The 22,143-nt window shown below is 35.1% G+C and overlaps 3 protein-coding genes across 22 annotated transcripts; all 3 read left to right on the top strand.

The window, feature by feature from the left end:
• The first annotated feature begins 2,362 nt into the window (after positions 1-2,362).
• On the top strand, positions 2,363-6,897 carry LOC118037278 (protein FAR-RED ELONGATED HYPOCOTYL 3). Of its 7 annotated transcripts, none has more exons than XM_035043202.2 (9): positions 2,363-2,531; positions 3,221-5,428; positions 5,512-5,568; positions 5,831-5,899; positions 5,992-6,060; positions 6,169-6,237; positions 6,325-6,375; positions 6,460-6,539; positions 6,654-6,897. In XM_035043202.2, exons 2-8 carry the CDS (start codon positions 3,266-3,268, stop codon positions 6,520-6,522), a joined length of 2,541 nt encoding a protein of 846 aa, XP_034899093.1. In that variant the 5' UTR covers positions 2,363-2,531; positions 3,221-3,265; the 3' UTR covers positions 6,523-6,539; positions 6,654-6,897. The 7 variants fall into 7 exon arrangements, with proteins under 7 accessions (XP_034899093.1, XP_034899092.1, XP_034899089.1 ...); XM_035043201.2 differs by having other exon boundaries at positions 6,620-6,897; XM_035043205.2 differs by having other exon boundaries at positions 2,364-2,531; positions 6,463-6,539.
• Positions 6,898-12,207: 5,310 nt separating this feature from the next.
• LOC118037276 (protein FAR1-RELATED SEQUENCE 2) lies at positions 12,208-16,214 on the top strand. Of its 14 annotated transcripts, none has more exons than XM_035043187.2 (9): positions 12,208-12,364; positions 12,734-14,888; positions 14,977-15,033; positions 15,130-15,195; positions 15,312-15,377; positions 15,458-15,526; positions 15,617-15,682; positions 15,787-15,846; positions 15,934-16,214. In XM_035043187.2, exons 2-9 carry the CDS (start codon positions 12,786-12,788, stop codon positions 16,006-16,008), a joined length of 2,562 nt encoding a protein of 853 aa, XP_034899078.1. In that variant the 5' UTR covers positions 12,208-12,364; positions 12,734-12,785; the 3' UTR covers positions 16,009-16,214. The 14 variants fall into 14 exon arrangements, 9 of the variants coding, with proteins under 9 accessions (XP_034899078.1, XP_034899077.1, XP_034899081.1 ...); XM_035043186.2 differs by having other exon boundaries at positions 15,130-15,198; XM_035043190.2 differs by lacking the exon at positions 14,977-15,033.
• Positions 16,215-16,355: 141 nt separating this feature from the next.
• LOC118037275 (7-deoxyloganetin glucosyltransferase-like) lies at positions 16,356-19,895 on the top strand. Its single transcript, XM_035043185.2, has 2 exons — positions 16,356-18,466; positions 18,863-19,895. The coding sequence occupies exons 1-2, from the start codon at positions 17,959-17,961 to the stop codon at positions 19,792-19,794; spliced, it is 1,440 nt and encodes a 479-aa protein (XP_034899076.1). The 5' UTR covers positions 16,356-17,958; the 3' UTR covers positions 19,795-19,895.
• Positions 19,896-22,143: the final 2,248 nt, after the last annotated feature.

Genomic DNA, 22,143 nt, shown 5'->3' with positions numbered 1-22,143 from the left:
TGTATGGTTGTTCTCTACCAAATTATCATTTTTTTAATAATGAAGTAGGTACCTAAAATCATCTTTTTTTAAAAGAATAAACACCTAACAGATCATTTGAATGTTCATGATTAGATTTTTATTTTTTTTGAAAAAATTTATAGTGTCGAGAGTAAGTATGATCCATTTATAAAAGAGATAGGTGAATGATGGGAAAAAAATAAATTTTCTTTTATTTTCACTTTCTTTTCTCTCTCACTTCCTTATCTTGATTTAGCAGCTCCATTAAAAGAAATAATATTTAATGTTTTACACCTTGTAATTTATTAATTTATCAAATCTTTGATAATTTAGCCAAGTTACCGAGTGAGTTTAATCCTCATATTTTATCTAGGTTTTAGTACCATACCTGACAAAAACAGATCTTACAAATGTATTAGCTTGAAGACTTATCAAGAGGGACTTGATTTTCATAAAAAAAAGAAAAAGAAAAAGAAAAAAAATGTCTGGAGTATCTTTAACTTAGAAATAAAATAAAATAAAACCACTCCATGTGTACGCGTGCTGTGTAGTAGGTAAGCTGGTATCTCTCTTTTTGCAATATTTAGAAAGAGGCAATTGTATTTTAATGGTGGAGGTTAGGCCTCTCGACTTTATGATGGCATTAAAATTGAAGTGGACAGCCCCATCCTCCGAGGCTGGCTTCGGGAGGCCATGTTCTGGCTGAAAGTAATGGCTGGCCCTCGACGACTCTACTTTCCAAGGTTATTAAACCGGTCGGGTCAATAAAAAAATATTGACAGAATAATGTTGAATTTAATATTTGTGATATTTTTTACGCTTCATACTTGAGTTTTTCTCGATAAATTTTATAAATTAAAAAGAAATCAATTATAAAAAACTATATTTAAGATGGAAATTTAAGCATCCAACATCAAGATACATATCAATAACTACATTAAGATTAAAGAATGTGCTCATATTAATATCATGTTAATGCAAGGAACAACAGGATAGAGGGTGCACGGATTAACCTAAAAGTATATTTTATTAAGTTATATTACTAAATCTGGTTTAGTAAGTGCTAAATTGAATTTAGTTGTTTCAAAAGAATCAAAATAGCTAGTTATTAAGAGAATTCTTTCTATATAAAATATTTATTTAGATGGGAGCTTTTAAATATATCATAAGATTGATAAAAAACCAACCTGCAATGAACAGGGAAGACATAGTAATGTTATGAATGACCCAATACAACTTAATTCAAGTTATGTTTTTTTAAAAAAATTATTTAAGAGTTAATTTAATGTAATTCAATTTTAAAAAAATTTAAATGTACTGTAATCCGGTTAAAATCTATATTAAATTTTTTTTTTTTACAAAAATAATATATTTTTAACTTAAAAAATAATAATATCTTTTAATTGATTTAGATGGACTTATCCAGCGCATAACCCGTCATTGATATAATCCAAGCAAAACAAAATTATATATATTTAGATTTTCGAGGAACTAAATTTTCACCGCTGGTTTTATTTATCTTAACTTAACTCGGACACAAACCTCTCATCACCACAAGATCATGGACGACAGCAAACACGGAAAGCACCAAACCCTCGCGCCATGTGTAGCAGTCAAAGGTCAACAAAGGATAACTTATATTTTAACTCCTGTAAATTAAAATATATTTCAACTTGGTCCTCGTACATTGAAAACTTCTAATTCTACACGAAGTTTGGACTTAGGCTCAAAAGAGAAGAAAAACTAAAATATTTAAATTAATAATTCTTTATTTATACTATTAATAGACTTGGGTTTTTTAAACTTAAGTTTAATATAATGGTTAAATTAAAAATTATTCACAAAATGTATTGATTTAACCCAAATTTTTTTAGTTATTTCGAGTTAGAAAGGATTTTGGATTGAAATTACTAAATTCATAATCCTTTTTTGTAAAAATTTTAGTCTCAAGTTCATATTTTTTATTTTTAAATTTGATTGTTCTATATTAAATAGTTTTAAAAGGCTCACTTTCATAACTTTTTTCATTCGGTTTTTTTATTTATTTAAATCTATCAACTTAAAAAACTCATAAATAAATAAAAATGATTGAAAAAGCTCATAAATATGTGATAAATTTTGAACAAAATCATGAAAAAATCAAAACTATTAAAAAAAAAAAATGGTCACATGGAAAATGGCCATACAGAAACTGTATAGTTTATATTGAAAAACCCAATCTATAGAGGCTGCGGTTAAGCATTGTCAAATATATAGGGACTACAAATACAGTTTACCTTTAATTAAAGGACCAAAACCACCTCCACAAGAGTGCCTGCACACGCGCGATCTCTGTATCTCACTCGCGATTGAGAAACATAGCAAACAAAGCGAGAGTGAAAAAAACCAGAAACCCTAAAACCAAAGAAAATCAAAATTGAGGAAAAATTTATTTCAATCTCCCACTCGCTCACCTCCCTCGCGTGAGCTTTCACCTTGCAACTTCACAGATCGAACCCAATACGCACAGAAAGAGAGAAGAAGCTCTATAGGTAATCATAAAGCTTCCCCCCCCCTCTTTTTAAACAATTTTTACTCATTTCTAGTGGTGGGTTTTGGCTTTTGAGTTAATTTTTTTTGAAAAAAATTGTGTTTTGAATGATGGGGTTTCTTTAAATTTGGTAAAGCTTAACGTTGTTGGGTTTTAAGGTTGTGGTGTGGTGGGGTGTTCGAGGTACTTAGTTTTGTCTGAAATTGAGGTAAGGGAAAGGGAAGGTAAATTGGATTGTTGGGTCAAGGTTAGAATTTGTTTTGTCTTTAATGATTTTCGGAGGATTTCTTGAGCTATAATTTGTTGAATTTAGTGCTTAAATTATTTTGGTTAGAACACGGTTATTTTTCTTCGGTATCTGCTAAGATGAGAAGAATAAAAGAGCTGTAGCTGAATTATGGTCATGTTAAGGTGAGATATCGGGGAAGTGGTTTTGGAGAGACTTTGTATATGGAACAAGTGTTTTTAAGACTAGATGCTGCATCTTTTTGATAGCATCCTCTATAGATTTACCATTGGCCTGGATTAAAATTGTGTCTAGAAAGTCTTATTAACTATCGTGTGGCAATTAGAAAGATATAAAGCAAACAGTATTGTATTGGCACAGGCGAAAAACCATCTTGTTTCTGTTTATGCATGCATATGTCCATTTTGTAGTGTTTTGAATATTAATTTTTGTCAATTCTTCAGGTGCCTTGACAGCAGTGGTTGTAAGAACTGTTGTCAAGTCTCATCATGGACATTGATCTTAGGTTACCTTCTGGTGATCATGATAAGGAAGGTGAAGAACCAAATGGTGTCGATAATATGTTGAGTGAAGTCAAGCTGCATAATGGAGATGCAGAGACTGGAAATGTTGTTGATGTCGCAGAGGAAATACTTTCTATAGAAGGTGGAGATGTGAATTCTCCCACTCCAACGACATTCAAAGAGGACACAAATCTTGAGCCACTTTCTGGTATGGAATTTGAATCACATGGAGCAGCATATTCTTTTTATCAAGAATATGCTCGATCTATGGGATTTAATACTGCGATACAGAACAGCCGCCGTTCAAAAACATCGAGGGAGTTCATTGATGCGAAATTTGCTTGTTCTAGGTATGGGACGAAACGAGAGTATGACAAGTCCTTTAACCGACCACGTTCCAGACAAACCAAGCAAGACCCAGAAAATGGAACTAGCCGACGATTGTGTTCAAAGACAGACTGCAAGGCAAGCATGCATGTGAAGAGAAGGCCAGATGGAAAATGGGTCATCCATAGTTTTGTGAAGGAGCATAACCATGGTCTTTTACCTGCCCAAGCTGTCAGTGAACAAACCAGAAGGATGTACGCCGCAATGGCTCAACAGTTTGCGGAATATAAAAATGTTGCTGGTCTCAAGAATGACCCTAAAAATTCATTTGACAAGGGCCGGAACTTGGGACTTGAAGCTGGGGAGACCAAAATTTTGTTTGATTTTTTCACCAAGATGCAAAATATGAATTCCAACTTTTTTTATGCCGTAGATTTGGGTGAAGATCAACGTTTGAAGAACTTGTTCTGGGCTGATGCCAAAAGCAGGCATGACTACGGTAACTTCTCTGACGTTGTATCTTTTGACACCACATATGTCAGAAACAAGTATAAGATGCCTCTTGCTCTTTTTGTTGGAGTGAACCAACATTATCAGTTCATGTTGCTTGGATGTGCCCTGATATCAGATGAAAGTACAGCTACTTATTCTTGGTTAATGCAGACTTGGCTCGGAGCAATGGGTGGACAGACCCCAAAGGTTATAATCACTGACCAAGATAAAGCCATGAAGCAAGTAATTGCAGAGGTCTTTCCAAGTGCTCATCATTGCCTTTTCTTGTGGAACATTCTGGGGAAGGTCTCTGAAAATCTGGGGAGCGTGATAAAACAAAACGAAAACTTCATGGCCAAATTTGATAAATGCATCTTCAGATCATGGACAGAGAATGAGTTTGGAAAAAGGTGGTGGAAAATTCTTGACAGATTTGAACTCAGAGAGAATGAATGGATGCAATCACTGTATGAAGATCGTGAGCAATGGGTGCCAATCTACATGAGAGGTGCCTTTTTGGCTGGGATGTCCACAGTTCTGCGATCTGAGAGCACAAACTCCCACTTTGATAAGCATGTGCATAAGAAGACAACTGTGCAGGAATTTGTGAGACAGTATGAACCAATTCTACAAGATAGGTATGAGGAGGAAGCCAAAGCAGATTCTGATACATGGAACAAGCAACCTTCATTGAAATCTCCCTCGCCTTTGGAAAAGAGTGTTTCAGGGGTGTACACACATGCAGTATTCAAGAAATTCCAAGTTGAGATCTTAGGTGTAGTCGCTTGCCATCCCAAAATGGAAAGCCAAGATGAGATCAGCGTTAGTTTTAGAGTTCAGGATTTGGAGAAGCATCAAGATTTCACTGTTTTGTGGAATCAAATGAGGTTGGAGGTCTCATGTATATGCCGACTATATGAATACAAGGGTTTTCTTTGTAGGCATGCTCTGGTTGTTCTTCAAATGTGTCAACAATCTGCCATCCCATCACAATATATTTTGAAAAGGTGGACAAAAGATGCAAAGAGCAAACATCTTTTAGGGGAAGAATCTGAAAAGGTTCAGTCTAGGGTGCAAAGGTACAATGACTTGTGCCAGCGAGCTCTGAAATTGAGTGAAGAGGCTTCGTTATCTCAAGAGAGTTACAATATTGCCTTTCGTGCTCTAGGAGAAGTTTTTGGAAACTGCATCAGCATTAATAATTCTAACAAGAGTCTGGTGGAAGCTGGTACATCTACCACTCATGGTCTGCTCTGTATTGAAGATGATAACCAAAATAGGAGTATGACTAAGACAAATAAGAAAAAGAATCAAACAAAGAAAAGAAAGGTTGGGGGTCAATAATGAATATGAATGCTGATTTCTTATGTTGTAATAGTATCCATAAAAAATGACTTCCTCCGTAACTGCAGGTGAATTCTGAGCAGGAGATCACGACTGATGGGCCACAAGATAGCTTGCAACAAATGGTTTGTCTTCCTACACTTTGTCAAACAACCAAAAAAAAAAAGGAAATATTTGTATTGACTTGGCACATTGAATTTACTACAATTGAAGATGTTATATGTTTGCAAAAAATAGAAAAAAAATAAAATCAATGACCTTCATTCTTGGTTGGCCTTGCATGAATCTGGGTTGGTCATGTTGTTACTCATTTAGTATGCAAGTGAATGCACTAGTCAATTTGACCCAACTGCTACTGAGTATCTGCAACTTGATTTGATTTTCCAGGACAAATTAAGTTCAAGAGCAGTAGCCCTAGAAGGCTATTATGGAACACAACAGGGAGTGCCAGGAATGGTAAGTTTGCTTGTGAACGTGGTTAGACGCTCATGACAATGTAGTGAAATGTATTTCTTACCCATCTCATTTTGAGCTATTCGTTTTTGTAGGTGCAACTAAACTTGATGGCTCCAACACGCGATAATTACTACAGCAATCAGCAGACCATCCAGGGCCTGGTATGGCGTATTAAATGTTGTGTGAATGCTTAATGTATTATCGGTCCTGTCCAGTAATTAAGCATCATATATGATATGACTTTTGACATATGGATTTCATAATTCTAGGGACAGTTAAACTCAATAGCACCAAGCCATGATGGTTATTACGGTACTCAGCAAAGCATGCATGGGCTGGTATTGTATCTTATCCTGCAGCCAGTAATTTCTTTCTACTACAGCTTGCAAATGGTGATATTTTTGTGCTGTTTTTACAACTTGCAGGGACAGATGGATTTCTTTCGCACACCAACTGGATTCGCTTATAGCATCAGGGTCAGTTTTGTAGTCTTGATATTCATTCCGAGTATGCTATTTTCACTTGCAAAATATTCCTAAAACGGGTTTACTTTCTCATAGCAGGACGACCCCAATGTAAGAACAGCAGCGCAGCTACATGATGATGGATCCAGGCATGCATGAGGAACAATTTTCTCACTGTAAGGCAGTTCACATTTGGAAACAGTTTCTTGAATCATGTGGCAATTGAAGTATCAACAACAGCTTCATTTCTTGGTAGGCGAGGAAGAATGAATATCTATTTTGTTATGCAGCAGGAAAGATTCATCTCCACTGAAGCTGAGATTTCTGTAAACAATGAAATGTATCATGCAACACAGATGGCAGGATTAATATAGGGAACTCACTCTGTAGTATTTGTAAAATAAGAGAGTAGGATGCTTTTTTCTTCACTGCATATCACCATAGCAGATCAGTTGAACAACTTCTAGTAGGGGTAAAATCTCCCTTGTAAAGCTTTGTTGTACTATTATAGCAGTAATTCCTCTTCAACCTAAATACTTTATCAGCTAACATCAGTTCTCATTTCCCAGTTGATTGATGACTATTTACTCTTGCCTGTTGTTAGAATATACTTCGTGTTTTACACGGCCAAGTAATAGTAATAGTAATAAAACAATTAAATCAAAAGTACTTGTAGTGCATTCAACAAACCAAAACATTAGTAATAGTAATAAAAAAATTAAATCAAAAGTACTTGTAGTGCACGCGCCAGCCCTGTGGCACTAACGAACGAATTGATTAAAATCCCAAACGATGGAAATGAATCTGCATACAAAAAAACAACCGTAACGCGCCGAGAAGAAACAGAGATGGAAGCGAGTGGAAAAATGCGAGTGGATTTTTGACAAATTTTTCCTACTAGCGAGTGTGGAGAAGAAGAAAAACCCTCATTTTAATTTTTTCACAGACGCTTCTTTTCTCTCACGCGCCACTACGATTGCCTCTTATTTTCTGAATCTTTCTGTCTCTCTCTCTCTCAATGTTCCTCTCTCTAAAACCTCTCTCTGCGTTAGTTTTGGTGTACAATTGTATTTATTGTCTGTTTGGTTGCTGAGAAAATGTGGGAAAGTGGAATTTTGTGTTTTCCCTAATCCTCTTAGTAACCACAAGAAGGGATTGGAAAGGAAGTGAAAAGGTTTGATAGGGTGTGGTTTTTATCGAATTTGAGTCAGTAGAGAATGGGAAAATGGTGGTTTTGTTATTTTTAGTAACATTAGTTGATGCTCTGGATGAATTATAAAGTTTGAAAATTTTTCTTAGAATCCAATCACGAGGTAGAAAAGGAATAAGAATGCTTTGATGGGCCAAGTTTTATTTTTATTTTTATTTTAATTGACTCACTAGAGAATGGGAAAATGGTGGTTTTATTATTTTTAATAACATTAGTTGATTTTCTGAATGAGATATCAAGTTTGAAAATTTTCTTAGAATCCAAGCAGGAGGTAGAAAAGGAATAAGAATGCTTAAATGGGTTGTGATTTTTATTGAATTTGATTTGGTAGAGAATGAAAATGGTAGTTTTTTTGTTATATTTTGGTAAGATTAATTAATGCCTTGAATGGAAGATCAAGGTTGAAAGTTTTCTCAGCATCTCATCAGAGAATGGAGAATGATCAAGAATGTAATAATGGGCAATGATTTCTGTACTGAATTTTATTGAATTTCAACTGAGAAAGGGTAGCTTTATTATTTTTGGTAACATCTGCTGTTGTTTGAATTTAATTAATGCATGCAACGTTATGCTACACGCTTTTTCATATGTTCAGGTGCCACTGTAAAGAAGATGCTGTGAAGAGTGGATTTTTTGTCCTAACGGGAATGTGTTATAACGATGATGGAGAGGAATATTCATAATATGATCGATGACATGATCGATCTTCAAGATAATGCCCCTGCTGATGATGTAGTAAGTGGGGAAATATTGGTGGTGTGGCGGATGAGACGCGCATTGGAGATGCTGCTGCCGTTGATTCTCCAAAGGGGCTGTTGCTATGTTTGAAGGGTATACATGAAGAATCGTATTCATTTTATCAGGAATATGCAAAATCTACGGCGTTCGCCACTTCGATAAAGAACAGTAGGTGGTCACAGAAATCATAGGAGTTTACTGGTGGTAGATTTGCCTGTTCTAGATACGGAGTTACACCAGAGTCTGATTGTGGTAATAGCCGGCGATCAACTGTTAAGAAGAAGATTGCAAGGCCAGCATGCATGTGAAGAGTATAAGGGCCCCAATGGCAAGTGGATAATCCATGAATTTGTCAATGAGCATAATCATGAGCTCTCACCGGCTCTAGCATATCATTTTCGAATTCATAGGAACGTAGAATTTGCCGGAAAAAATACAGTTTTGATATATTGCATGCTGTCAGTGAACGAACAAGAAAGATGTATGTTGACATGCCTCGACAGTGTGGCGGGTATCAAAATTCTGGGTTTGTAAAGAGTGAGATGAACACGCAATTCGGAAAAGGGCGGTGTTTGGCTCTGGACGAGGGGGATGCCCAAGCTGTGCTTGAATATTTTAAGAGTATCAAGAAGGAGAATGCAAACTTCTATGCAATAGATTCGAATGAAGAGCAGCGCCTGAGAAATTACTGTTTGTTTTGAGACCTTCTATGTAAAATATCACGAGAAGTTTCCATTTGCGCCTTTTGTTGGGGTGAATCATCACTGTCAGCCAATCTTACTTGCTTGTGCATTTATTGCAGAAGAATCTAGATCAACACTTGTTTGGTTAATGAAAACATGGCTTAGAGCAATGGGTGGGCAAGCACCTAAAGTTGTAGCCACTGATGTAGACAAAACCTTGAAGGCAGCCATTGAAGAAGTATGCATGGGCAGGTACAGTATTTTATAACAAAATAAATTTCCAGAGAAGTTTGGTTTCAGATGAAGCAGTTGCCTTCTAGTTGCAGGATGACTCTCATTTGAGATCTACGCTTATGCATGGCAGCGCTTGAACACATACACAAGGAAGAAGGGTCTTTCATATTAGCAGCTGGAATGATAGTTTTCCTTCTGAGATGGCTGCATGTCATCTTCCCTGGAGGTATATGACATTTTTTGGAAAAAGCTTACTCCAGGAAACGGTGAGCACTCTTTTTATGAGCGTCGTTTCTTTGACAGTCCAGAAGTTAATCACCAAAATGAAGGCAGAAGATCCTGGATTTCTTGTCCAAGAGCTGTTTATCTGGAATCAGATCTTAATATATGCCAGGCCAATAGCCATGGAGATGTGAAGATCCTGCTCAAAGAGAAGATTCCCTTTTTTCAGATGGTGAGATGACATTGTCCTCGTTGCTGGAGTGTACGAGGAATGTTCTTTTTCATGTCCATGGCAGATGTTGTAGATCTGCGGTTATCAACTCTTTCCTGGTACTATTAGATGTGTATGTTCTTATCAGGAAAGTGCTGAAAGCAATGTGGAAAATCCCTAACGTCATGTAGGAGCAGAAAGATTCTCAGGATGCGTAGTTTATTTGAATCAGATTGAGCTCTTCTCATGTAAATGGAAGATTGGTCCTTGTAAAGCATGTGTTTATGTAGATTATGACTCTCTCTCAACATTGCTGTGATCATTTTTTCTTTCGCTTCGAATGTTGCTTTTTGTTTTCTGGTTTCTTTCAAGCAAAAATTTCTGTCAGGCACAATATTCCAAGACATCTTATTTTTTAACTTGTAATAAATGCACAATATTCCAAGACATCTTATTTATTAACTTGTTTAAAAATATTTAACCTCAAATTCATAAAAAAAAAAAAAATGTTTTTCAATCCATTTATTTTCCTTTCCCCTCAAATTCAAAGTTTTTTAAATTTAAATTTTGATTTAAAAATTTATTTATTATTTTTAATCCTAGATTTGAAAAAAAAAAAAACTCATTAGAAAATAACGAAGAAGTAAGGAAATTGTTCATTAGTCACATTTCAACAACACAAAAAAGTTGATTTTATTGTAAACAAGTTTTATTTAATAAAAAAAATTTTATTAAGATGTTTTTAAAATTTTATTTTGCAAAAGATAAAATAGACTAAAGTTAACCTGTTGTATATTTTTTTTATTATTAAACTTTATGAAGACAAATCATTTAAAAAAAATAAAATTATAGTTTTTTTTTAATAAAATCATTGAGCACTTTTTTAAAGCATTTTGTGATTTTTATTTATTTATTTTTCAATTATGTTTTCTGGCTTTTCTACACATATTTTTTTATTATCACATAATTACATAAAAACAAATACTCCAAAAAGTTTCATTATATTATTCTTATATTTTTTTTTTAATAAATCCACAACATAATAATGAAAACATTATTTTTTAAATTAAATTTTGCTTCTATAATCTTGTTAATTTCTTGCCTCAAAAAGTTCAACAAGCTAAAAAATGCGTAGAATATGCTCCAAGATTTTTTATGTTAGAAAATAACTTTTGATTTGACTTGCAATGTAGTGGGAGTGAATTAATAGTATTACAAAAAAAAAAAAAAAAAAAAAACCTGGAAGGGATGGTGAAAATTCTATTTCTATAGACACATTGCAGTATGAACAAGAACAATATTTTTAATATCTTGTCATTCAAAAAAACTTGTAGGCTAATGGTTGAGGGTGAAATTGTTTTTTCAATAAAATGATTCCAATGTTTTAAAATTGATCGAGGATAAAAGAAGCATTTTGCTTTTTATTTGCATAGTAAAATAACTTCAATATCCTTAAAAGTTTCAAATTATAAGGCTTTCAAAGAGAGTTTTTTTTTTTTTTTTTTTCATATAAAAGTGCACGTAAAATAGCTTATATACTTTTCTAATAATAATAATAAAAAAAAAACTTTAATCGGGAACAGGGGTATTTTTTACTTTTTTTTCTTCCATATAGAAAGTATAGTAAAAAGACCTAATTAACCTTGAAATTCAAATTCTTATACCTTGGGTTTCAGGGTATTTTTATTATTGTACTATTAGTTTTTTTTTTTTTTTTATGTATATGATTATCAAGTTGTTAGGGGAAATCTGATATTTTAATTAATAAAAAATATTTAAAAAATTATTAATAATTTTTTAAACAATTGCTCTTTCATTTTTAAACAATACATGTAATTGATTTTGGTGTCCAGAAACATTGTTCCATATCGGTGTTTGATTCATCTCTGTGGTGTCTTCATATGATTTCAATTAATCTTTAAATAATTCCACTCTTAATTTTTTTTTCTTCATATTCTAATAATTTAATAATAAAAGAAATAGAAAGGCGGAATTAGATGTTTTTTTATCCTTCATTGTTTTCTCAGCTTCCGATTAATTGGCGATTACTTGCTAACTGCTCCCCCATCACTTACCAATTAAGCGCATCTTTTTCTCGATTGATTGGCGATTAATAGCACCACTTTGCCGATTAATTTCCGATTAAAATCGCTTCGATGAATTAGATATTGATCGTGACGGTTCCCGAGGATTTGGCGATTAATCGATATGCTTCCCGGTTAATTGGCGATTTAGTGGTAATCCCCCACCGATTATTTGCAGATTAATTGCCGACTTATTGCGAGGAAATTCGCTATCATTTTACTGCCGATCTTTTCCCGATTAATTACCGAGTAAATTCAAAGGATTTTTCAGTCGCGATTATCTTGACGATGATTTAGCGATTAATCGCCGCCAAGGCCGCTTAGATTCCGATTTATTGCCAGTTAATTCCTCTTTGGCCGAGTTATTCCCGATCTCTTACAGTAACTCCAGGAGTGATTTCCAAAAGATACCGATTAATCGCCAATGTTTTCTCCTTTCATTTTTCACTTCTTCAATTTTAGAGCTTCCCTTTTGGAAAAATTCCTTTCCTCTTTGCGACTTAACATTTTTCCCCTTTTCCTATTTTTGGCATTTCCTCGGCCACTCTGATTTTTTTGTTCTCTTGCACTTCCCTACCCTCTCTGTAGAAATCACTGCTGCTTCTTCTATGTTGCTCAGGTGCTTTACATTATTCTCAACTTTCATTCCTTACCTACATCCAATTTTATGCTCTCAATTTCCTTTTAAAGTTACATACTCTTTGGTTTCCAAGAAATCAGAGGAAAGACTATGGAAAATGGAATATGAGATACTAAATTTATACAGTGAGTGAAGTTGGTTTTGTGAAAGGAAACTTTTTTTGGAAATTCTATCTAAAAGGGTTTCTTTGGTTGTGTTTAATTGATATATTTTTGCAAAGAATGAAAGTTAATGGGCTAAAGAATTTGTATTTTTTATTGAAGATTACAAATTATGGTAATCAAAGTGGAACCTTTTAGTTAATTTTAGAATTCATGTTGCAGCTTGCTGATTTCTTGAAAATTTCAGGTATGTGTAGCGAGATGATGTTATTTGTTTCAAACAATTGATTGTTTGGAAAATGGAGATAGATCTTGAACTGCCTTCGAGTGATCAGGAGAAATTAGAGTCTGGAGTGAACACAAATGAGTGTATCATGGATAGCGCTAGTGAATTGCGCGGTATTGATGAGGCTGCGAGTTCTTGTTTGGTTGAAGAGGTTGTTGAAGCGTGTGGGTTGAATGCAATTGAGGGTGCTATTGATGGCGGGGATAAGGTGGAGGAGAGTGGTGTGGGGGTTGATGTGGTTGGTGAAGGTGGGATCTCTGTGCCTCAGAATGGATTAAAATTTGAAACGAAGGAGGCAGCATATGCGTTCTATAGAGATTATGCGCTCTCTGTGGGATTTGGGATCACTATAAAAGCTAGTCGTCGTTCAAAAAAGAATGGGAAATTTATTGATGTGAAAATTGCTTGTTCTAGATTTGGAAGCAAGCGGGAGTCAAGTGTGTCTGTTAATCCACGATCATGTACAAAGACAGATTGCAAGGCAGGAATGCACATGAAGAGGACAGAAGATGAGAAATGGGTTATATATAGTTTTGTAAAGGAGCATAACCATGAGATTTGTAAGGAAGATTACGATAATGCTACAGGGAGACGAAACAAGCAATCAGGTGCAGTTGCTCGTCCGAAGAAAGGTTTGCAGTTGGCTTTAGATGAGGATGATGTAAAAGTTATGCTCGAGTATTTTATGTGCATGCAGGCTGAGAATTCGAACTTCTTTTATGCAATAGATCTGGACCATGAAAAACGTATGAGAAATGTGTTCTGGATTGATGCAAAAGGCAGACATGATTATCATAGTTTCTGTGATGTTGTCTTCTTTGATACCTTTTATGTTAGCAGCAAATATAAGCTTCCTTTCGTTCCTATTATTGGAGTGAATAATCACTTCCAGTTCGTGTTACTTGGATGTGCATTGATTGGGGAGCACTCTGCATCTAGTTTTCTCTGGCTAATGCACACATGGCTCAAAGCAGTGGGTGGCCAAGCTCCAAAAGTAATTATTACTGATCAAGAAAGATTCCTGAATGAAGCTGTTGTGGATGTATTTCCTGACACACGCCACTACTATAGTTTATGGCATGTATTCAGTAAGATTCCTGAAAACTTGTCTGCTGTTATGAATCAAAGTGAAATTTTTATGTTGAAATTCAACAAATGTATATATCAGTCTCAGACAGATGAGCAGTTTGAAAAGAGATGGTGGAAGATGGTTCATAGATTTGAACTAAGGGAGGATGAATGGGTTCACTCATTGTATGAAAATCGTATAAAGTGGGTCCCAACTTTTATACGAGATACATCATTAGCTGGAATGTCCACAACTGAGCGATCTGGAAGCGTTGCCTCTTTTTTTGACAAGTACATTCACAGGGAAGCTGTATTCAAGGAGTTTATGGAGCAATATAAAGCATTTTTGGAGGACGGGTATGAGATGGAAGCCAAAGCTGAATTTGAAACACAAAACAAACAGCCTGCATTAAGGTCTCTCTCATCTTTTGAGAAACAAGCATCGACATTATATACAGATGCCGTTTTCAAGAAATTCCAGGTTGAGGTTTTGGGAGTAGTTTCATGTCACCTGCAAAAGGAAAGCGAAGATGAGGCAACTATTAACTTTCGAGTTGATGATTTTGAAGAACGTCAGAATTTTCTTGTATCTTGGAACAAATCAACAATGGATATTTGTTGTATATGTCGTTCTTTTGAATACAGAGGTTTCTTGTGTAAACACGCAATCCTTGTTCTTCAAATGTCTGGTGTTTCCAACATACCATCCCGCTACATATTGAAGCGTTGGACAAAAGGTGCCAAGATTAATCAAGCTGTTGATAAGGTATCAAAAAGTCTTCATTATAGGGTACAACGTTTCAATGATTTATGTAAAAAAGCCATCAAACTGGGCAAAGAGGGTTCTTTATCTAAAGAAGCTTATGATATTGCTGTTCGGACATTAGAGGAAGTCTTAGAAAATTGTGTAGGTCTAAATAACTCTGTTAAGAGTGTCTTAGAGCCTAACACCTTGGATGTTCTTGGTTTTCCTGGCTTTGAAGAAGAGAACTGTGATAACTGTTTGGCCAAGTCATCAAAGAAAAAGAGAACTTACAAGAAAAAAAAGGTATGCTGAATGTTGCTATTGAAGATATAATGACTGTGTACTGTTGGAAATTGTAAGCTCGTGAAGTAGATTTCATTTTGTACTGTAGGTATACTCTGAGGCTGGTGGAATAAAAATTGGTTTGCAAGAAAGCTACCAGCAGATGGTTTGCTTATTTCAAACTTACTTGTGTCAAATTGATCCTTGAACAATTGTGGATTTTATGTCTGTATCAACTCACATCACTTTGTTTTGTGTATAGGACCAGATTAACTCTAGGGCACACCATACTGATAACTGCTACATTCCTCAACAGGACACGCAAGAGGTGGTATGAAATACATATTGTAGGCAAAGTCATTGCAAAAGAAACTTGACCTGATTTTACTGTGGTATTATTTTAGTTCTATTTTTCATATTGCCTGTACTGGTTATTTTCTATAGGAATTAGGGTCTAGGGCACCAAATCTTGAAGGCTATTATGGCTCTCAAGAAGGCGCGCCAGGAGTGGTATGGAACCTTGTAGTTTTAGCGGCAACATATTCATTGAGAATTATGGATAGTTATGCATTTTCTTATTTGTATCACAGGGACAGCTGAACTCAATTTCTCCATTCCGTGATGGTTATTATAGCAATCAACAGAGCTTACCGGTTCTGGTATGGTGCTTGGCTGCATTCTGCAATAGTAAGTTCACAAAAAATTTTGGTGGCAATATATTCTGACATACTGATTTAATTTATGTTTAGGGACAGTTGCATTTGATACCAACACATGTTAGTCACTATGGAGCCCCACTGAGCATGCAGGGACTGGTATTGAATTTGATAATTTTTTCTGTTCTATGTAGCAGTTTGATTTCACTTGTAGTATTACCAAGTAGAATCAACATCTGCTGGATCAATATTTTTTGTCGCAGGGTCAATTGGGCTTCAGAGCGCCAACCATGCAAACTTCTTTCAGTAACCTGCCAGATTTGGTATGCTTTTCAAAAGGTCACATTGGTTATGATTTATATTCTTCATCCCAACTTTCTCAGCATGCATTATGGGATTAACTGCTGCAGGAACAACCTGTCAGCTCTACGCAATTTAATGGCATCGCATCAAAGCATCTACATGACAAGCACCTCTCCAGTTAACTCTCACAGTAACATGCCCATGGATTTTCAAGATACGAGGACAGATAAGTGAATCATCCGTGGATCCTCAATAATTATCTCTTATATGTATTTGTTTGTTCTTTACACTTGTATAGTGCTGCGGGAAATGAAATTTGCCAATAAGATGGCATGAACCTTTCTGTATTTGACATAGAATTATATATCAACCAATTTAGTTGAAGGCATCTTCACACCCTGTCAAAATAGTTCTCCACATTCCATGTCTGATTCTTATCACCATTTTTTATTATCCTTGAAAACCCAATATAAACTTACAAATTTGGAAAGCTATAATTCTAGTTCTTTTTTGTTACTACATCTTCTTGACCTGAAAGAAGTGAGTAAATGTCTTTATTCAAGCGGATCAAAGCAAATTATGAAGAGAAACACAAACATGACCAACTGGATAAACGAGTTTCGCTGATGCATATGGTTAGGGTAATCAACTTTTGGATAGCAGGACTTCATTCACTAGATTGTCTAAGTTCGAGGACGATGATACTCTGTTTTCCCTGGCTTTATTCTCATCTGTTTTCCCTTCTCTCTTGTCATTAACTCCTTGACAAGATTCTCCACTTCATACCTGTTGAAGTCATGACTCAACTCCATGCCGACACCCCACTCACCGCAACTCTTTCAACAATTCTTTCAAGTACTGAGTTCCATCCACCATGGTTCCTGAATCCTCCAACAGATGGGTGATTAAGGACCCGCTCTTGTGGGAAACAACTTGCTATGAAACATCTCTCTTTGGTTTCCTTCATAAACTCTTTTGGTAGAACGGTGATTTCCCCATGATCAAATTTGGTCTAGTTATCCGCAAGAAGTTGTGGTTTCTATTAGCTAGTCCCCATGCAAAGCTCTGCAAGTTGTGATTAAACTCTGTTGACAAAAGTTATGTGGAAACCTTTGTTATGAAGGAGCTTGCCTAGGTTTAGCATGGAGATTATGTGTGTTTGCAATGGCAATGGGACACACACCAAATGAGGCCTAGGAACTGCTGCCATCTCCCTCCCTCCCTGTCTCTCAATGCGATGGTGGAAGACGATATCCGGCATAATTTATAGGAAAAGCTTAGCATAAAAGACCTGTCTGGCTTGGAGGAAGACGAAAAAAAAAACTCTCTTCCCTCGTTTCAAGTGCCGTCTTTTTTTTCAATTTTTTTTAATGATGAACCATGTAATGTACAAGTTTGTTGACTTTGCTTTCTATGAAACCACGTTCTGGTTGTGTTTTAAAAAAACTCCAAAATGACCCCTCGAGGTAGTATGAAGGCACACTTTTGCAAGTCAATGATAAATTTTGGTGACATATTGGTGTTTCTTTTTTTAAGGAATGCCAATCGATGCCACTGGTCGGATTTTTACTGTAATTATATTTTATTCATTGAATAAAAAATATCTACATTAGTTATACATCATCCAAATATTATTTATTATTTATTGAATTGGAGTTTTTGAATAGAATTCAATAATATTAATATCTTTTCCATCAACCAAGAAGATAAATATGTATAAAAAATTATATTCATCCGGCTTTATTGTTATTGAATTGATATTTATCAAATTTGAATTAAATTATCATAACATTAAATGGGAGTATTAGTTTTGCTTCAAGAGAAAAACTAATGAATTATTATTATTCATGTTACAAACAAATAATCAATAACAATTTAGATTAGATGATGCTCCTCTCTCATGTTCAAACAAATAGAAAGACCAATTAAGAGCATCCAAAAAATAGAACAAGATAGTGAATAACGTACAAGGGTTGGTACAAGAATCTCATATTCTCAAATTCGTCGTTTTTCTATCTTAGTTCCCCTTTAAAAATCATTCTTGATATTCTTCTTGCTCCACACCATTGTGAGCAAGAAAGAACACAAGAAAGGAGGAAGAAATTAGAAGAGAGACACAGAAAAATAGAGCAATGGCAGAAGTTATTAAGCCTCATGTGGTGTGTATCCCATTCCCATTGCAAGGGCACATAAACCCTATGTTCAAAATAGCGAAGCTCCTTCACCATAAAGGTTTTCATGTAACCTTTGTCAACACAGAAATCAACCACAAAGGAATACTTGATGCGAGAGGCCCTAATGCCCTTGATGGTTTGCCTGACTTCTGTTTTGAGACTTTACCAATCGAGCACCCTCCTTCAAATTCCCACATAAGTGCCACCCTGAACCTTGTTGCCCTTCGACAGGCATGTGGAAAGAGCCTTTTGTCTCCCTTGAGAGACCTCATTGCTAGACTCAATGACACTGCTGCAAATCCTCCTGTGACATGCATGGTGTCTGATGCTATGTTGACGTACACTCAAGTACTCACTGAAGAACTTGAAATGCCGAATGTGTTTGTTTGGCAGATAGCTGCGACTGGGGTTGTGAGCTTTGCACATTTTCGTGATCAAATGAAGCAACTGGTCACTCTTCTCAAAGGTGTTTTCTATATATTTTTTACTCTGAAAAAGCTGTTGTTCCATTTTATTTTAATTAATCTAATTCATTCATCGATCGATCGATGGCCTGAATTCTTGGTGCAAAAAAAATCCCATTTACATTTGAGATTTTTGCCCAAAAATTTCAGATCAAATTGAGCCAGGCCCACTGAAAGCAATCGAACTAAGTCTAGAAAACAACTACTAGGACCCAGATCACATTCACTATTGATCGTATTACTTGAAGTTTAAATGGCATTTGAAGAGAAAATTGCTGTAAAAACTCATCTGTAGCATCCCTTTTTCTTTTTTCTTTTTTATCGATTTTACTAACAATCAACATAAATGTAGATGTTATTTTAGTGATGACATGTTGGTAATCATGTATTGTTCACAGAACCAAGCCAAAAAACTGATGACATGTTGGACAAAAAGGTGGAATGGATTCCAGGAACGAAAGGTGCACGAATGAGAGATCTTCTTAATGTTATCCGAGCTCGAGATCGAAATGGATACATGGAAGATAGTAGCGAGGGAGATATGGAAAGACTTTCCAAGGCATCGGCAGTTATTTTCAATACCTATTATAGCTTGGAGGGTGAAGACTTGAACAGCCTCTCGTCTATTTTTGGTCGAGTTTATAGCATTGGTCCTGCTCAAATGTTTTTGAATCACATCTCTAATGATTTTTATGAATCTGTTGATGGAAATCTATGGAATGCTGAGCCTGAATGCATCAAATGGCTTGATTCGAAGGAGCCAGGTTCGGTGATTTATGTAAGTTTTGGTAGCTCGACAGTAACAACAGCAGAGGAGCTAGTTGAGCTTGCTTGGGGACTTGCAGATAGCAAGCACAACTTCTTGTGGATAATTAGGCCAGATTTGATTAAAGGAGACTCGGAAATTCTACCACAGGACTTTCTTTTCGAAACTAAAGAGAAAGGTTTTGTAGCAAGTTGGTGCCCACAAGAGCAAGTCCTTAACCATCCATCAATAGGAGCATTCCTAACACATTGTGGGTGGAACTCAACGATTGAAAGCATATCTGCCGGGGTGCCGATGATTTGTTGGCCATTCTTTGGGGACCAATTTGCAAACTCAAGAAAGATTTGCAACGAATGGGGAATTGGCTTGGAGCTGAGAGATGGATTCAAAAGAGAAGAAGTGGAGAACATTGTTAACGAGATATTGATAGGTGAAAAGGGTAAGAAAGTGAAGGAAAAGGTCTTGGAATGGAAGAAAATGGCAGAAGAGGCCACAGGTTTTCATGGTTCATCTTCTTTAAACTTGAACAATTTGGTCACTGAAGTTCTGCTATCGAAAAGTTGATTTTTCAAGTTTTTGTTAGTTTACTATTTCAAGTGTTTTCATAGTTTCGTACAACGCACACTGTGAGAATTATTATAGAATAAAATTGAAGAATTTTTAAACACTTGGTCTGCCAATGACTGTTTTCATTTGTGGCAGAGGTTGAAATCAAGTTTATTTATATTGATAAGGTGAAACCAAATCTCTCAAGATATATTAATATATTAATATTAATATTAATATTAAAACACCCCAAAATGAAATACACCTGAGTTTTCCCTGGTGGTTGTTTTCTCGATGTATAGCAATGAAACCTAAGGCCTTGACAAGGGGCAAAATGCAGCAATGAAGTGAGACAAGGAAAAAAAATTCCTCTGAACCTCTAGATGAAGAAAAAGAGAAGAATTTTCTTGGAAATTGTTGAAGTATTACTCGTCGAGATGAGAAATTACGAGGAAAGATAGGTATTGCCAGTAGTCCAAGTGCCGAGAATTATTTGCCCTTTTCATTTTCTTTCTTCTAGGGACATATGTTATTTTATTAAAGAAATTTAAGAATTTAAACTCAAAAACCAAAAAAAAAAAACCAATCAAGTGAACCTTCAAAGGTCTAGAGTGATAACTTCCTTGATAAAAAAATAATAATATTATTTTAATAACTAATTCATAAACCCTTAAATAAGTTAAACTTGCGTGATGCACTCTACAAAGGATTGACCATCTCGAGATATCCTTACATCAGCCCAGGCAGCGCCTTATCTTCTCCTTTTCTACACGTCGGTGCAAATGAAATGCCGAATTTCTGAAATTTAGAGTCTCGGAATCCAAATTTCTGCCTCCTTCCACTTGAGCTGACGCGAAAGCTCCTGTCCAGATCAAACACCGGCCCCCCCCGCTAGCTCATGACCACTATATTACCATGGACTTTGACCAATTAGGCTGCCTTGTCTCTCACTATAGTTAACCTAATTAATCATTACTAAAAATGAATTAAAAACAAGAAGTTCTTCAGCTCCACCATTTAAGGAAATTGCAAACCAGATCGAAAGGGATTGAGCTAATTGTTATGGGGATACATTCATTCTCCACCCACCAAAAAAGAAAGCTCATGCCATGATTATCTTGAGATTTGCCTCCTGTTAACTGAAATGAAAAAAACAAGCTTAAAATATGGTCCGTGAATGATCGATTTGGATCGAGAATATTATTGGACCCGATGGAAATTAACAACATTTAATTAATTTATAACGGGATCAAGTCTAGATTCAAAAGATTTAGGTGACTAATAAGGAGTTTGAATTCCTGACAACTACAATATCTAGGTAATAAAACGGTCATTTTATATATATATATAAAAAAAAAAAAAAAACCTTGATGAAGAACAATGGCTTCTCCCTATCCCTAAAACAAAAACTCTCTAAGAAAAGGAAAGGAAAAAAAAAATCTCTACAAAGAGGTTCAGGCATAAGTGGTGGGAAGCTCTGATTTCCCATGTGATTTAACACTTAACTCACGAACTTATGTGATTTAATTTAATCCAGACAAAAGTTTCTGCAAAATCCACCAAAGAGGTAACCTGTGTCCATCCTTGCTCTACTTTATTATTATTATTATTAATATAGATATCCGGATGAGTTTATACACACGCTCACTAATTTTATAAACTCTAAAATTTATTTTTCTTAAAAATCATAAAAGAAAAAATAAATTTTTCTATCCTAGCCATACTTAAATCTCTACAAAGAGGTTCATGGGTGGTGGGAAGGTACGTAATTTCCTATGTGAAAACACTTTTACTTGAGTGATTTAATATCTATCTAGTAGAGTAGTAATTAATGCTTTTTTAAAATATTAAAAAATATCAAATTAATATACTTGTACATTTCAATTATTTTGATTTGATAATGTAAGAATTAAAAAAAATATGATTTTAATATACTTTTCATTAAAAAATATTTTTAAAAAACATATTGTATTATCTCATCATGTAAAAAGTATCTTGTATTAATTAATTAAATATTTTTAAATTTAATAATTAAAAAAAAAACACAATTTTAATCATTCCTCGTTGAACTGCGAAACAGAGCTGCTATCCAAGTAGATATATGAATTTTGAATTAACAAAAGTACACTTAACAAAACTGGTGCAAAGTCTTCTTCTTCTTCTTCAAGGTCATCCTTCTTTTCAGCCATAATTAATTGATACCCATGGAAGTACACCCGAATATGTATGCTTTCACACTAAAAGAAGAAAATTTAAAACTCCGTACACTCTTCTTCTTCTTCTTCTTCTTTATGTTGATGTATTTGAAGATAAGATATGATACATAGTTGTATTTTAATGAAACGAGTCAATGCGTGAATGATTTTA

This window comes from Populus alba, chromosome 16, assembly GCF_005239225.2.
Source record: "Populus alba chromosome 16, ASM523922v2, whole genome shotgun sequence".
NCBI lineage: Eukaryota > Viridiplantae > Streptophyta > Magnoliopsida > Malpighiales > Salicaceae > Populus > Populus alba.
Note: the sequence above shows the minus strand (reverse complement) of the source record. Positions and strands in the feature narration are given on the sequence as shown.

Excerpts from the sequence above, each read along its gene's own strand:
- LOC118037278 (XM_035043202.2), top strand. The coding sequence starts at position 3,266 with ATGGACATTGATCTTAGGTTACCTTCTGGTGATCATGATAAGGAAGGT. Across the intron at positions 5,900-5,991 it reads AACAGGGAGTGCCAGGAATG|GTGCAACTAAACTTGATGGC; the intron begins GTAAGTTTGCTT and ends TCGTTTTTGTAG. Across the intron at positions 6,061-6,168 it reads AGCAGACCATCCAGGGCCTG|GGACAGTTAAACTCAATAGC; the intron begins GTATGGCGTATT and ends TCATAATTCTAG.
- LOC118037276 (XM_035043186.2), top strand. The coding sequence starts at position 12,786 with ATGGAGATAGATCTTGAACTGCCTTCGAGTGATCAGGAGAAATTAGAG. Across the intron at positions 15,034-15,129 it reads AAGAAAGCTACCAGCAGATG|GACCAGATTAACTCTAGGGC; the intron begins GTTTGCTTATTT and ends TTTTGTGTATAG. Across the intron at positions 15,683-15,786 it reads CACTGAGCATGCAGGGACTG|GGTCAATTGGGCTTCAGAGC; the intron begins GTATTGAATTTG and ends TTTTTGTCGCAG.
- LOC118037275 (XM_035043185.2), top strand. The coding sequence starts at position 17,959 with ATGGCAGAAGTTATTAAGCCTCATGTGGTGTGTATCCCATTCCCATTG. Across the intron at positions 18,467-18,862 it reads ACTGGTCACTCTTCTCAAAG|AACCAAGCCAAAAAACTGAT; the intron begins GTGTTTTCTATA and ends TATTGTTCACAG.